The sequence below is a fragment of the Ramularia collo-cygni genome (genome assembly GCF_900074925.1).
Source record: "Ramularia collo-cygni strain URUG2 genome assembly, contig: RCC_scaffold04, whole genome shotgun sequence".
Classification (NCBI taxonomy): domain Eukaryota; kingdom Fungi; phylum Ascomycota; class Dothideomycetes; order Mycosphaerellales; family Mycosphaerellaceae; genus Ramularia; species Ramularia collo-cygni.
This window is the reverse complement of record NW_019716258.1, coordinates 1530548-1544794: the sequence shown is the minus strand read 5'-3', so window position 1 is coordinate 1544794 and position 14247 is coordinate 1530548. Positions and strand designations below refer to the sequence as shown.

The window sequence follows — 14247 nt, the reverse complement described above, 5'->3', positions numbered from 1 at the left end:
GCTAAACATAGCCTAGCCCCATGGGCCCGGGCTCGGCCTCAGTTCCGCGGCGGCACTTTCACAAGCGCGCTTGCTTCACCTCACCTCCAACTTCACAACAAGCGCATCCGACCTTGAAACCTCCATGCGCGCCTTCACATAGCATGGGTCTCATCACCAAAACCAAGTCTGCGCCGCGCGCCGAGTCTGGCTCATCCGGCKGCGGYGTCAAGTATATATGTAATGTATGCAGCAACGACATCACCGCGACCGTGCGCATCCGATGCGCGAGTAAAAGTTGCCCAGACTACGATCTCTGCGTGCCTTGCTTCTCGAGAGGCGCGGCCAACCTTCATCACGACCCACGATCACATCCCTACCAGGTCATCGAGCCACACAGTATACCCATATTCGACGAGGGTTGGGGTGCAGATGAGGAACTGTTATTGCTGGAGGGTGCGGAGCAGTATGGGTTGGGGAGTTTTGCGGACATTGCAGACCACATAGGAGGTTATCGTGAGAAGGATGAGGTACGAGATCACTACGTGGAGACATATATCAACTCTTCCAATTTCCCTCTCCCAGAGCGGGCGGACCCGCGGGACACAAGATTGAGTGATGAGGTGCCGAGGGAGGAGTTCCAACAACGGAAGAAGCGGAGGATCGAAGAGCGGAAGCAAGCCATTGCGGACAATCAAGGGAAGCCCACGGAACCTGCCAAGCCAACATCATCAGTACCCAGTTGTCACGAGGTTGCTGGGTTCATGCCAGGTCGCTTGGAGTTCGAGAATGAGTACTTTAATGAAGCCGAAGAAGCAGTCCAGCACATGCAGTTCTCCCCAGAAGAAGGTGTCAACCCTACCACAGGCGCCTACGATGCAGAGACCGAGCTTAAGATGGWCGTGATGAAGATCTACAACGATCGCCTGACCCAGCRAACAGATCGCAAACGGGTCATCTTCAACCACAAATTACTGGATTATCGGAAAAACACTGCAATCGACAAGAAGCGTACCAAGGAGCAGCGGGACCTGCATCACAAGCTCAAGCCGTTTGCAAGAATAATGTCTCACCCAGATTGGGTTGCATGGTCGGAGGATCTGGAAAAGGAACAAAGTCTCAGACAGGCCATCACTCAACTACAAGAGTGGCGACGAATGCGCATCTCCACTCTCGCACACGGTGAAAAGTACGAAGCTGAAAAGGCTGCTCGCATGGCACGCACTGTCACGCAAGCCGGACAGTTCGATCGCCTAAGCAACGGCGTCCGACCAAAACCTCAAGCAAATACAGCACCTGAGGTATCCGATACTGTTGTCAAGTTCACCACCAAATCTGATCTGCCAGTCCGCCTCCATCCCGAAGTCCCTGCCAGCATTGTCTCTCCTGTACGACCTCCCCTGCAACCAATTCCTAATCTTGCTCCAGCACCATGGGATGAATCCAATGCATCTGACCTCCAACTGCTGGATCCTGCGGAGACGGAACTGTGCAAGCTGCTGAGACTCCATCCCAAAACATACTTATGCATCAAAGATGCCGTCTTCAAGGAAGCGATACGCTGCGAGGGGAAACTTAAGAAGAAGAACGTTAGAGAGATCAGCAAAATCGACACGACTAAGGGTGGCAGATTATTTGAGTTCTTCGTTGAGATGGGATGGTTGGGGAATGCGGCCAAGTCATGAAGGCAGGGAAGAGAGCGCATTCGCTCTGTGAATTGGCATGAATCATGATTAGACGGCAAAGTTTTAGATTTTTGCGCTCGGGCGCTGCGATGCTCAGATCAAATGTACGGTTCCAGCCTGCCTTTCGACGATGAAGTGCCACGATGCTCTTGATGAAGCGTGATGGCGACACTCCCAGAAGTGAGACCGATATCGAGAACTAGCGTCGGGTTCATCGAATAGGCCACCGCGGTTTGCCTGGGAGTCTGGCGAGGCCCCTTGTTGGCGACCCTGAGATTCGCACCCATCCTTCATCGATAGATTGATGTCGTGGCAGTGCGGCACGATTTATACTTCCTTCGCAAGACTTAATTCAATGCTCATTGGTCTTTAGACGTGATGGACTTGGCAATGTAGCACGAAACATACAGATACCCAGCAGTGTTGAGCAAGTCTTGGCGACATTTCACCCAGAAACATCATGATATATACAGAATGGTAAATACAAGAATCGAAAGCAAAGGTACATCGCTTGCTCAAGGCTCATCTGAAAGATCGATGATCTCCACTGGTCGCTTGATGGGCCGTACGTTCTCAACAGCGCCTTCGGATGCCTTTCTCTTCGCCCCGGTGCTGCTCTGAGCCTCTTGCTGCGAGTTTATCACAGATGCAGGCCCGTTATTCACAGCGGCAGACGATGATGACATGCCAAGTGTTGGAGGACGATTCTCGTATGACCAAACAATCCGCGCTTCATACGTCCTCGMGAGCGGAACTCCGGTCTCCGACCGTCGCAAGGTGACGATCTTAAGGTGTGCCAGATTCTCGTAACTTGGTCCAAGGACCGTGCGCAGAGCCTGCTCGGACCCTAAAGCTAGTCCGCGTATGAACTTTTTCGTGTCATTTGCCACTGACATCCAGGTTGTGTGTTTTCGAGTAAAGTCCGCGTGTTTCTTCTCAATCACAAGAGTGTGCGGGCTACCCTGGGTGATTGTCGTCATTTGAAAGCTGTCGTCGGATCTTCCAATCCTCGACTGAAGGTGTGTTCTAATGACCTGTGCTCTTGGGAAACGTCCAGATTTCTGTGACGGATCAAGAAGAAATTTGTCCAGCCTATCACATTCCAGACATCCACAGCCAAGTCGTCGGGGCATCGTCCAGTTTGGTGGTTGCTCTGGTTCGGCTCCAACGACGCGAAGGATGTAGGCTTGGACCAAGTCTACAAACCAAGGGGAAAATCCTGGTCCGAACTGATTCATGATTTCCTTGAGAAGATTCGCTGCCTGGTTTGAATGCTTAGACGACATCCCTTTGAATTCGCGCAAAATTTTGTCCTTGAAACTATCTTTGAGTTCCTCGGGCACGCCGGGAACGCCTAGACATTTCCCGAATGCCACCAAGTCGAGCGCAGTGTAGTGGGTAGTCTCGTGCAGCGTCGGTAGACCACGAGAGCCCACGAGTGCATACATGTCTTTGAAAGGTTTGGACAGGCTGATGCCCTGAATGGTGGTGGGTGCGAGAGTGGTAAGCGCTCGATCTGGAGAAGCCAGAGAGGCGCTCTCGGGGGAAAGCACGCGCCATAGAGACAATGCGAAGGCAATGTTACCCTCGGCATTCTTTCTGAGAGCCACTGGTAGCAATCTAAAACATGCAAGTCAGTTCATCGTTGCGGGAGACAATCTGTAAGGCTTACGATTCAGTGATCCAGTATTCTCCTTGCTCTTTGATGGCGCCTTGGACGATAGCCGCATCTTGTATTGAAAGCGCGGGGGTGGCCTGCAGAGCGCGTGTCAAGCAACCACGCCTCCATATGTTCATACTCGAAACGTCGTCTTTTTCGCAATGCTTCCATCCGTCGGCCAGCTGCTTTAGCGCAAATTGACAATGCGCGAGACTATCATATCCTTCAAAGACAACTTCAAGGCATCCATACCAGTATTGGAATTCAAACTTGGCAGAGTGCTCGACAACTAGAGGGAGCACCACTTTCCGGAAGTCCGTCTGGATGTGAGGGTCGTGCATGTTATGGTACCTGCTGTGCGGGTTGTTTTGCGAACTTTCTCGGAATTTTCGCACGGCTCCGGTGGCGAGATCAATGCGTTTCATGTCCATGCAGCAATTGAACACCGCAGAAAAGCTGGCCGTATTGCCACAGCGGTTGGCCAGCACAAAGCTCTCCAGCAGGTCAGCTCTTCGTATGCTTTGACAGGCCGTTGCAACCGCAGCAAAGTCATCAGTGTCTACGCACTGGCATGATTTGATGGTCAGGCCTGCAAGGTCGTCCCACCCAGCCGCTCTGCATCGTTCGAAGACTGCAAGAACTCGTCTACGATCTGTGTAAGACTGGGCACGAATAGCCCGTTCTGCGATATCTTTTCGCCCTACCGCGACGCAGCCTTGAAATAATGCCCAAAATTTATCCAGATCCCAGCGATAGAGACTCTTGTCGACGGCAACAGTACAGATCTTCTCACATTTTGCACGCGCCCGTTCATCTGTAGGATTCAGATAGATCTTAGAGAGCTCTGTGTCCAGCAAGGGACGGAAGTCGTTAGAAGACGCAGAACTAAGACAAAAATCGATCCAGTTGTCTTCCGGAACAATGACCAAAGCCTGAGTAGTCAGCAATCAAAGTTCAACCCGCAGTGTTGAGAAGCTTACCGTATCCTGCAAAGGTGTTAGTATTAAGCCCTTTGAACACTGTCTGTGAGAACTCACCCGATACCAATGTGTGGCCTGCGCACCTGCGTTGCCTGTGTGCCCTTCGTAGTCCTCGTCGTCTGGGTCGCGGCCCTCGAGATACCCGATTTGGACAATGTGCTCATCTTCGTCCACCGCAATGTTCCGAGCCACGACGTTGCCGTCAAGGTCCACAACTGAAAGCAAAGATAACGAGCTATCATGCTCGTCATCAATCGGATGAATTCCGCCGTCGTCCTCATCCTCGCTTTCGTCGTAATAGCCATAGCCACGGCGTCTTCCCCAGCCACCTCCTCTGCCCCAACTCTCCTCGCAAGAGCCCGATACAGACTTCTCCAAGCTTCCAAGAAACAACCGAATGCCAAGTTCTTGTTGCAGATGCATCAAACACTGCACGCGATGCACATCTGTACCTTTCAGATCACTCGCTCGGATACTGGCGTTCGTGTAATTGTGCTCCAAATTGTAGACCAGGAAGGCGGGAGAGCTGATCTCCATCCAACGGATGAGAGTTTGCTTGACTTGGTCGATGTGAACCTGGAGACTTTGCGCCGTTGGCGGCGGGTGCCAGCCTTTTGCCACAAGGTTGTAAGTGAGAACTACACGATGTCCAGATGTGACAGGCTCCACCGAGTGAATAACATCTGCATACCTGATTCGCGCTTCAGCTTCAAGTTCTGTAAGGAGGGTTTCATTCAACTCACCAGGCCATGCATGTCGATGTCCATTCAGAGTACCTAGAGAAGTCAGCTAGCTACAGKGCACTTCCGCGACTGAACGGTCAATTATTGGTCAATACACACGGTGCTGTGGCCAGAACGTGGCGCTCTTTATTGAACGACACGATCAGCTCTCCTCCAGTGTGAAGGGATGGCAGACAGACGACCAAGGTTCCGAACATGCGAGGCGCTTTTTCGGAACTGAAAGAAGTTAGAAACTGGCCGTAAGAGGCGAACCGCGTTGTAAGACTGACTCCTTGTGCGGCTTGAACATTGCTCCCTCTTCGTAGACAAGAAGTTTGTAGAGCTGCGCCTCCACGACCCTGGTACCACCAGCCACTCCAAGTTGCTCACATGCTGTAGACACAATCTTGTCGAGCTCCGCGGGCCATGCGGGGTGCCGAAGTCTGACGCGAGAGCCGTCTATCTCCCATGTCTTTCGCACATCTTCATTGACAATGGTCTCCGTGCCTTTACCATACGGAGCCCGGTGACTCTCGGCAATAATGGCTTGGATGTCATGGTCTTGCAAGGGCATACCAAACCGGCGAAGTCCTTCTATCTCCAAGCCGGGATTTGGCGCAGAGGGTTTCGGACGAAAGTAGGCAAAGAACTTGCCGGTGCGCTTGATGAGGCTCAAGTCTGTGTTGAGCTGGTCTCTCACGTCCCAATCTTCGTCAAATTCATCGAATCCATCCTCATCAWCAACGTCTTCTTCAATACCATGCTCGTCAATTCCATCGGCAATCGGCTCAATTCTTGGGATTTGAATGTGCCCGCCGCCAATGTCGGGAGTGGTGTTCTGGAGCAAATTTGGATGGAGTGCGGCCATTGCGGCCATGCTTCGTCGGTCTTACCGTATCACGTGGGCTATGATGATGAAGACGAGCAGCTCTCATGTTGCTCAAGAAAGGCCCCCCAACAACTTGATGTCCGAAGATAGGCAACAGTGCAGGGGTGCGCGAAGAAAGCCACGAGGAAGTAACGAGTCGCAAACTCAAAATTGACGCGAATCATCACGCTAACAGATCTACGGCGTACTGTACCAGTACTTTACCTGTAAAGTCGTCGTTACATCAACCACACTTGCTCGCCTTTTTGATTCGTACGACACCAGCAGCTCCCATTTACAATCCCGTAATCGCAATGGGAGAAGACATTAAGCCTTCCATGGCACTTTCGCCGGCGGCGAAAGCAAACCGAGCCAGCGATGAACATTCAGCGAATTTGCGACTCCCCTAAGTGATGGGACAACCATTCATTTCAAGACTAACACCCAGCACAAGAGTGTTCTTTTTCATGCATTCCGCCAATACCCTCGACATCATTCACTAGTTGAACCGCCGGCGCAAGTATTTGCAATGGTATTGCCATTGACAGGACTGTGTGTGTGAAATCACGGACCGGGTTGTACAATTTCAACCCCATGGCCAACACAGCAGTCTGGAATTCCTCTCGCAGTGCCTTAATGCCCCATCCCCTGCTTGGGGTCCGCGACCTCGATGTCGTCCTTCTCTCAGGGAAAGCTGTGAACTTCGACGTAGTTTCCAGGAGACTTCTATTACTTGGGATCCAGCCACGGATTCAGCAGGGTCTGCGGTGGCGACGCTCTTGATACCGGTAGCCGTGACCTGTAGGACACCTCATTGCACCCAAGCCATGCAGCTCTGAATCTTCGACTCTTCCATACCGTAATGGCGACCCATTGCCACGAATCGTCCTCGCAACCACTTACGCTGAAGCTCAGGGATTTCCTCAAAAGTGGACGCTGCCAGAAATGGCCAGATCGGCTTATACCCGCCTAGCGATTCCGAGTCTGAGAGAAGAAGAGTAAGATATGCATCCGTCAAATTTGCTCTCGACTTACCCGTCCGCTGCCTTGGCGCTTTCCGAACACCTTGCACAACAGCATCCTCTCCATACCAGCAATATGCTACACTGGCGCAAACATCATCCGCCAGAGTTTGCAGACGAGCTTTCGCCATGAGGTATCGATAATCCTGCRTGTAAGTTTCGTTATTTGGGGAGAGCCATTTGAGCGCATCAATTACCAGAGAACAGCATGGCATATGGCTTGATCTTTCCATATTTTTCAAGCACACTGATTCAATATCTTTATAAACATGAAGATATGGCAGCGGCCATATCTCCATATCTTCAACATTCTTCAAATCCGGCTTTGCATATGTGTTGGCCACTGTTCGTGACAGCCAGTTCACGGGTGTGCGGTATTCTCGTTCTGCTATGTCTAGCATGAGATCGTATGCCTCCTGTAGAAGGTTTTCAACTTCTGCAACGGCCTCAGGTGTACGATCGAGGTCAACAGTCGGCCTGGCCTTTGAAAGAAGGGATGCCAATCTCAAATTCTGCTCGAGTACTGCAGTCTCTGATGCATCGAGATCTATGCTCCAGCCCTTTGGGTCTGGGAACCCTGGCATTGGCTTCCGCTGCTGTATGACGTTTGCCAACATCTGTGCACGTACCGATCGGAACAGTGCTAGCGATTCTTCGTCGTGCATTTGATCAGCCCCGCGGGCAACCACAATAGTAGCTGCTCCTTCAATGTGCTGCGCCCAGGCCGAGCACGCCTGGTCCGAGCACGATGTTGCTTCGTACGATGATAGTAGCAGAATGGTCGCCAGAGTAGCGTTACTGCTGGCCTGTTTCTGATTCACGAGAGTTTTTCCAAGCGACCGTAAAGCTTGAGAATATTTCATCGAGGCATTCCGCTCCAGGTCTCGCATCCCAGATCGCTTTGAGAGACTGGCCAGTGAAAGAGCCTCTACAGCCAGGTGCAAGAGCGATCCATCCTGCGTGCTAAGATACATTGGTATTGCCAGATCGATATACCCAGTGCTCGCGTCAATGCGACCTTGTGGAGTGCTTGAAGCATTGAAGAAGAAAGTTGTAGCCACAGTCTCGGCTGTGGGATTAAACGTTGTGTCCGCGAGGAGCCTTTGGCCATGATTCCTGGTACTTTGATGGTGCACAATGGCGTCTTTAGCAATCTGTTTCTCACATTTCTTTCCACTGCGATCTTTCAGAGGTTTCTTCCGGCTTGGGTCGACCGTTCGAAAGATCAAGTCTGCTTCTGTTGGTAGTCCAGGACATACGTGGCCATATTTTATGCAGTTGAAGCATGCAGGTTGCGTCTCGTCACACTTGGATGTGTCAGCTCTAAGCCTGCACCCATGCACAACACCTGGACTCCATGCAATCAGGTCTCACCTTGATTCGCCGCTTCTTGCAGGCCAGGCATGCTCGCGAGGGCCTTCCGAGATTTACCTACACATGACATCAGCGCAGCTCCCGGTGATCCATCTTCCTGAAGCTAGGTACGGTCATACCATCTCGGAACGGCGCCGAAGACCTCTCGGTTCGCTAATCTGATCAGAATCTTGGCTGGGTCAAGGTGATGACCGGCTAACAGCGGGCGATATTGGCGAGCGAGATAGCCGAGGTCATGTGATCACCACCTGATCAAATTGACGGTGGTCGTCTCCTGCTTCTTCTGTATTCTCCCACCTACGTACAATATTTACTCCCGTCCATCTCGTTGTCCGATATCACCTTGATACCCTCCGCTCCAGACTGGGACTGCCGGCTGGTCTGCAAAGGCATCTATGATGAATGTTGCCTTCGACGAGTGATGAGGAAGGAGAAGGGAGTACAATGTACACTCGTAAGTCAGTGGACTCTTTCAATATTTCCAACATCCAGGGGGGTAAACGCATGGCTTGAGAGTACAAATACAGGAGCATGTACTGCTTATCATTTGCCCCGTCGTAAATCAAATGGATCTCCTACATCATTTCAGATTCACTCACCTGATTTTGTTGCATTGGCTTATGGTCAGTGCTGGAGAACACGTCTTTGGCAACTGTTTACTGTTCGCGGTCACTTTCAGGTCCACGACTCAATCAAGCACCCCGTAGTTACAGATCAGGAAAGAAAAAAATTATGTTCGAAATCGAACGAGTCATTCCTTCCAGCAGACGTCATTTTGACCTATTCTATACACATCTGTTCTCTACAACCAACACCGAGGTCCCTCCTTTGAGATACCATCAGACTGCATTTCGTATCATGCGAACCGCAGTCATGCCCACTCATGTGCCTCAGCAGAAGAGGTTGAGGCCAAGAGTGCCGGCAGGGGTGTAGGCGCAGATAGCTTTGGCCGTGGCATCGTCGAGGGTCTTCTTTTTCTCGTTTGCCTTGTCCAAGCACGACGGTACCACATCCAGAACCTCAAATGAAAGAGTGTCGACAACATTTTCATATGAGCGGAGGCTAGCAGCCACGGGGCCCAGGAAGAACCCCTCAACCAAAGCAGACTTGCCGATAAAGGTTTTCATCAAATTTGTCTGCGTGGTGGCCATCTGTACAAGAGGTTAGTTGGACTGTAAGTACTACTGCTGGGACGACATAGAGCCCATCACTTACTGTGCTGTATGCGTTGCAAAGCGTTGTATGGCTGACTACCGTCTTGCTTTTTGACGATCTCAGTCATAAAGTTGGTGAGTTTGTTCAGACCATCTAAAGCATCTTGGTACTGTTGGGGTGGGGCGATCTGGCGCTTTGCGATGACGGAACGGCCGGTCGTAAGTTTTGAGACGACGGGTTGCAGGTTCTGGGACTGTTTTGTGATTGCGTTGATGTTATCAACCATTTGTTGCGCAGTCAAGGCACGCTTCTCGACGGTGGGTGCGGCAGCTGCAAGACCAGAGACGGACAGGAACCCGGTGATGATGGTGGAGAAACGCATGTTGATAGAATTGATGGAGATGAGATTGGTGTTGTATAGATGAACAAGCCAAGTCTGATGAGCGGTAGACATGGTCATTTATATACTCTTCTCTTACGCCCTCGCTTATCCACACCAACGCAGTCATGGAAGCAAAAGCTCCATCACCACAAGCCAACACCATGATCCTCCTCACCAGTACGCTCAGTGTGCATCACACCAATACCGCCACAAGCCACTTCTCGTTGATCTGTACATTAGTAGCCAGCAAAGTTCCACCAAGCACCTTACTATCAATGGTCGGAAATGATCCGTAAAATTGAATCTACATCGAGGTTACCGCAAACGACCGGTGCAGCCTTGCAGCGAGCGACGACGCCAGGCGATATAGGTTAGTGTAATGTTGATAGTTACCCAAGGGGGAATTTCAAGAAAGGGTCCGGGATTGCGCTATACATGCGCGTGGATGTCACATTGCATATGCATGTCTTCCTTACCGAACATGTTCCAGTACCGGATCCGAGAAGCACAAGTACAATGCCGAGAAATGAAGGTCTTCATCTCCTCAAACCCATTAACGCAGTAGTCAGCACGCATGCTGATTCCACTCTCAGAGATGGGAACACTATGACTTACCAAATCGGACCTGTAAGTCATCTTTCTACACACTACGCAGGCATACAGCAAACATCAATCCCAACCCGTGAATCCATGAGTTATATTCCTCTTCAGGGTCTAAAGGGATCTCCAAGACCCGGAAGCGACTACAAACAGTGCTCTTGACCCAGAGCAGAAAACACACATTCACTGATCAGCGGGTCTCGGGATGTAGGTACGCGGCCCGCTCGCATCGGGCCAGTTCGGGCCAACCGAGATGACGAGAAATGCGAGATGGTGTAGGCTTTCTTTGCACCTGCATATCAGATCAACGTCACGCCAAACATTTCGCTGGATGTCGATCTCGAGTGCTTCAGCGATCTGCAATCGCAGCTTTCGCTAAGTTGCGCACTATGTGGGATCATTCCCAACAAACTCATCTCGTGGACCAGTTGTGGTGGTGATGCATATTCTGATGTTGAGAGCGGTGTGTGGAGAATCGCGGCTACTGTTGGACCAGCTTCGATTGGCCGCTAAGGTATGTATACAGTGTCGATCCTGACAACTCATCATAATCCATTCCAGTACAAACATTACTTACTACAGTGTGCATCATTATTACCACCTTCATCCAGACCCCTCATACCCAACATGGTCACTCGACCTCAGACCTGCGCAGCCTTGAGATGCCACTCGGCCATCTTTTCGAAGATTCCTTTGCCCCCAGTCTCAATGACATCTCCGTGGCAGGGAATGATACGATCAAAATCCCACTTTGCGATCGTGGACATGCTGTGATTGAAAGCGGGACGATCCGATTTTGACTGGAGCCACAGCATTCGCTTCTGCCAGGTCGCCTCTCCATTCGTATGCATGACGCCGTTGAAGAGCTTGGTGAAGATGCCGGTGAGAGGGCTTTCGCCGCTTTTGCTGAATTGCTCGGTTGCTGGGAGGTTGAAGAGAAGGTCGGCCTCGATGAGAGTCTTGCTGGGTCTGTGATTGAAGACGAGCTCCTTGTTGCCATGTGCGAAGACATACTCCGAGTCAAACTCGCTGTCGAACTCGGTGGAGACTTTGTAGCCAGTTTCCTGGTCTGCTTTGCGGAAAAGGTTGTATTTCTCATTTGGAAGCTTGAAGTATGACTGCTTGTCACGAAGATCTGGGAGGGTTTCTGGAGCTACAATGGTAGCTTCTGGGTATGCCTAGTTGATGAACATCAGCACGTCCCTACCGTACCATTGGATATTGCGCTCATCTTGCCTACCTTGTGCCAGCTTTCGAGGAAAATGTGGTGCTTGATCGAAAAGGTCAGCGTCTTGTCTGCATTCACGGATACAGACAGAGCGATTCCACGCCCCTAATTCATCTCACCTCTTGATCTGGGGCCACAATGTATCTGACAGTTCCCTGACYCTCCGTCTCCTTCCTGACCGCGTCGGTCAAAGCGACTGGCGAGAAGATAGCCAACGAGCCCGTTGCCATGCGCACGAGAGTACCTCTGCCACCAATCTTGATCTTCCCGAAGCGCGAGAATGGTGTGCTAAAGGTGGTTATTTCTGGCGTGACCTTGCGAATCACCATGACCTTTTCCGGGTCGGATGGGATCAGCTTGCTGGCGGAGGAAGCCATGCTTGATGTCTAGTTTTGGGCTGGTTGTGAGAGATTCTTGGTGGGTTCGGAGGAGGAGAATCGATGCTGATTGAGGCAGAGAGGAAGTGGGTCGATTGTTTGCTGCGTGGAATTGGTGCTGCTGTTCTGTGAAACGCGATTAACCAGCCTTCTTGCCCACGCAATCATTTATTCCATGGCGGTACGGCCGCATCATCAGGATCCAATAATACTCGTGACGTCACGCGCCCTGCCGACCTCGAAGAGAAACATCCATGGATCGATATGGACATGTCCGTATTTGGTCGTTATGTCTTCCGTAGCCATGCCTACACCATCAACAATGCAATGTTTGCRTCGCCGTCGTGCATGCCGTGGTGTGACTTCATCCTACAAGGAGCATTGGAGCATTGAAGGGAAGGCGGGAGGCATTGGATGGCATGGCCAGGCATAGCTCTCGTATAGCTCGTATATGCATACATCACCTCACGTCAAGACTTCTATCGCCTCTTTCTATGCATCGCTGATTTGTACACCTTCTCTGGCGCCATGGCTTTCATAACGCCGGCATCGTGCACCCAACGGTCTCTCTCACGCCTTCTTGCACTCCCTCCACATATTCGACGCAACCTATACTCAACGGCCGCCTCGTCCTCCAAGCCTGAAATCTATGATCTCGTCTGCATCGGAGGCGGACCGGCTGGTCTGTCCCTCATCTCAGCGCTGCGATCCAATCCCTCCACCCGAAACCTCAAGATTGCTCTGATAGATTCCCAAGAACTGTCTCCGCGAACTTCCAACGATCCCAACAATTACTCCAACAGATGTTCATCCTTGACGCCATCTTCCGTCAGCTTCCTCCAGCAGAATGGGGCTTGGGATCATATTGATGTGTCACGAGTACAGCCATACCATAGCATGGACGTGTGGGACGGCGTGAGTGGGAGCAAGATTCAATTCGACCCAATGAGCTCGGGAGGCTCCATACTCGACAGCATTGCTCAGATGATCCCGGGGAGTCGGTTGGCGGAGAGCAGGAGGCATGACATTGTCGAGGTCGCAACAATGTGTGAAAACTCCAACCTGACTTCAGGTTTGCTGCAACGACTTGGGCAGGCGGGAGTGGCCGTTGAAACTTTGGACAAGACCAAGGTGCAGTCCATTGAATTGGGACCGGAGCCCGTAGACGAAAAATCGCTCGATCTATCGCAGTGGCCCATCGTCACTCTGCCCGACAACCGGTCTTTGGCTGCGAGATTGCTTGTGGGTGCAGACGGTGCCAACAGTCCTGTACGCCAGTTTGCCGGCATCTCAAGTCATGGCTGGGACTACAACCAGCATGGAGTGGTGGCCACCCTGCAGCTTGATCGTGCTTTCAGTGAATTTGATCTCCGCACTGCCTACCAACGCTTCCTGCCCACAGGGCCGATTGCGCTGCTACCACTCCCAGGAAACAAGGCTAGCTTGGTGTGGTCCATCTCCGCACAGCACGCTCCTAGAGTGAAGCAAATGACACCCCCGGAACTYGTGGAGATGGTAAACGCTGCTTTCCGACTCATGACAGTAGACATCAACTACCTTTTAACAAACCCATCTGCTTCTCCATCGGAGGAGCTATCATGGCGCGAATCCAACACCGAGGCTGTCGAGACTGGGCTGCCCTCGAGTCTTCCTCGAGTCATTGGTATCCAAGAAGGAACAGTAGCTTCCTTTCCACTCCGCATGCGCCACGCATCAACCTACACCGGCCATCGCGTGGCCCTCATCGGAGATGCCGCGCACACCATTCATCCACTCGCCGGTCAGGGGCTGAATCTCGGACTTGCAGATGCAGAGGCATTGGCGAAGCTCGTTGCTCGAGGTGTCGACCATGGCATGGATATTGGCAGCTGCTGGTGTTTGGATGACTATGATTCTAAGCGCTGGGCGGCGAATAACGCTATGCTTGGTGTGGTCGATAAGTTGCAGAAGCTGTATTCGGCTAGCTCGGGGCCGGTGGTGTGGGGAAGGAGTCTGGGGTTGGATTTGGTGAATAAGTTGGCGCCGCTGAAGGGTGCTTTGATGGGTGCTGCTGCTGGGCGGTGATGATTTATGCATCAATGCGTCACTTTCACTTGAGCATTCGCGCGCGGGCAACTTTCACGAGCCGCTGACGTTCACAAGCGCGGGTCAGTTTGAGAGGTACTTCGATCACATATCTTCTCAAAGCTTCCTCACCTTTATCCAAACACAACCT

The 14247-nt window shown here is 51.7% G+C and overlaps 7 protein-coding genes; 2 read left to right on the top strand and 5 right to left on the bottom strand.

The window, feature by feature from the left end:
• Positions 1-143: 143 nt before the first annotated feature.
• RCC_03694 (related to transcriptional adapter 2) lies at positions 144-1664 on the top strand (the record flags this gene model as incomplete). The annotated part of the gene is made up of 1 exon (XM_023768981.1): positions 144-1664. The coding sequence occupies one exon, from the start codon at positions 144-146 to the stop codon at positions 1662-1664; it is 1521 nt and encodes a 506-aa protein (XP_023624749.1).
• Positions 1665-2179: 515 nt separating this feature from the next.
• On the bottom strand, positions 2180-3755 carry RCC_03693 (uncharacterized protein; the record flags this gene model as incomplete). XM_023768980.1 has 2 exons in its annotated part: positions 2180-3284; positions 3337-3755. The coding sequence occupies 2 exons, from the start codon at positions 3753-3755 to the stop codon at positions 2180-2182; spliced, it is 1524 nt and encodes a 507-aa protein (XP_023624748.1).
• Positions 3756-4271: 516 nt separating this feature from the next.
• Positions 4272-5903, bottom strand: RCC_03692 (uncharacterized protein; the record flags this gene model as incomplete). XM_023768979.1 has 5 exons in its annotated part: positions 4272-4310; positions 4362-4995; positions 5048-5080; positions 5147-5263; positions 5317-5903. The coding sequence occupies 5 exons, from the start codon at positions 5901-5903 to the stop codon at positions 4272-4274; spliced, it is 1410 nt and encodes a 469-aa protein (XP_023624747.1).
• An 802-nt stretch (positions 5904-6705) lies between these two features.
• RCC_03691 (uncharacterized protein) lies at positions 6706-8412 on the bottom strand (the record flags this gene model as incomplete). XM_023768978.1 has 4 exons in its annotated part: positions 6706-6878; positions 6930-8223; positions 8291-8347; positions 8410-8412. 4 exons carry the CDS (start codon positions 8410-8412, stop codon positions 6706-6708), a joined length of 1527 nt encoding a protein of 508 aa, XP_023624746.1.
• A 970-nt stretch (positions 8413-9382) lies between these two features.
• Positions 9383-9905, bottom strand: RCC_03690 (uncharacterized protein; the record flags this gene model as incomplete). XM_023768977.1 has 2 exons in its annotated part: positions 9383-9441; positions 9506-9905. The coding sequence occupies 2 exons, from the start codon at positions 9903-9905 to the stop codon at positions 9383-9385; spliced, it is 459 nt and encodes a 152-aa protein (XP_023624745.1).
• Positions 9906-11068: 1163 nt separating this feature from the next.
• Positions 11069-12032, bottom strand: RCC_03689 (uncharacterized protein; the record flags this gene model as incomplete). XM_023768976.1 has 3 exons in its annotated part: positions 11069-11605; positions 11668-11697; positions 11775-12032. 3 exons carry the CDS (start codon positions 12030-12032, stop codon positions 11069-11071), a joined length of 825 nt encoding a protein of 274 aa, XP_023624744.1.
• Positions 12033-12560: 528 nt separating this feature from the next.
• On the top strand, positions 12561-14096 carry RCC_03688 (related to monooxigenase; the record flags this gene model as incomplete). Its single annotated transcript, XM_023768975.1, has 1 exon — positions 12561-14096. The coding sequence occupies one exon, from the start codon at positions 12561-12563 to the stop codon at positions 14094-14096; it is 1536 nt and encodes a 511-aa protein (XP_023624743.1).
• Between the last annotated feature and the right edge of the window lie 151 nt (positions 14097-14247).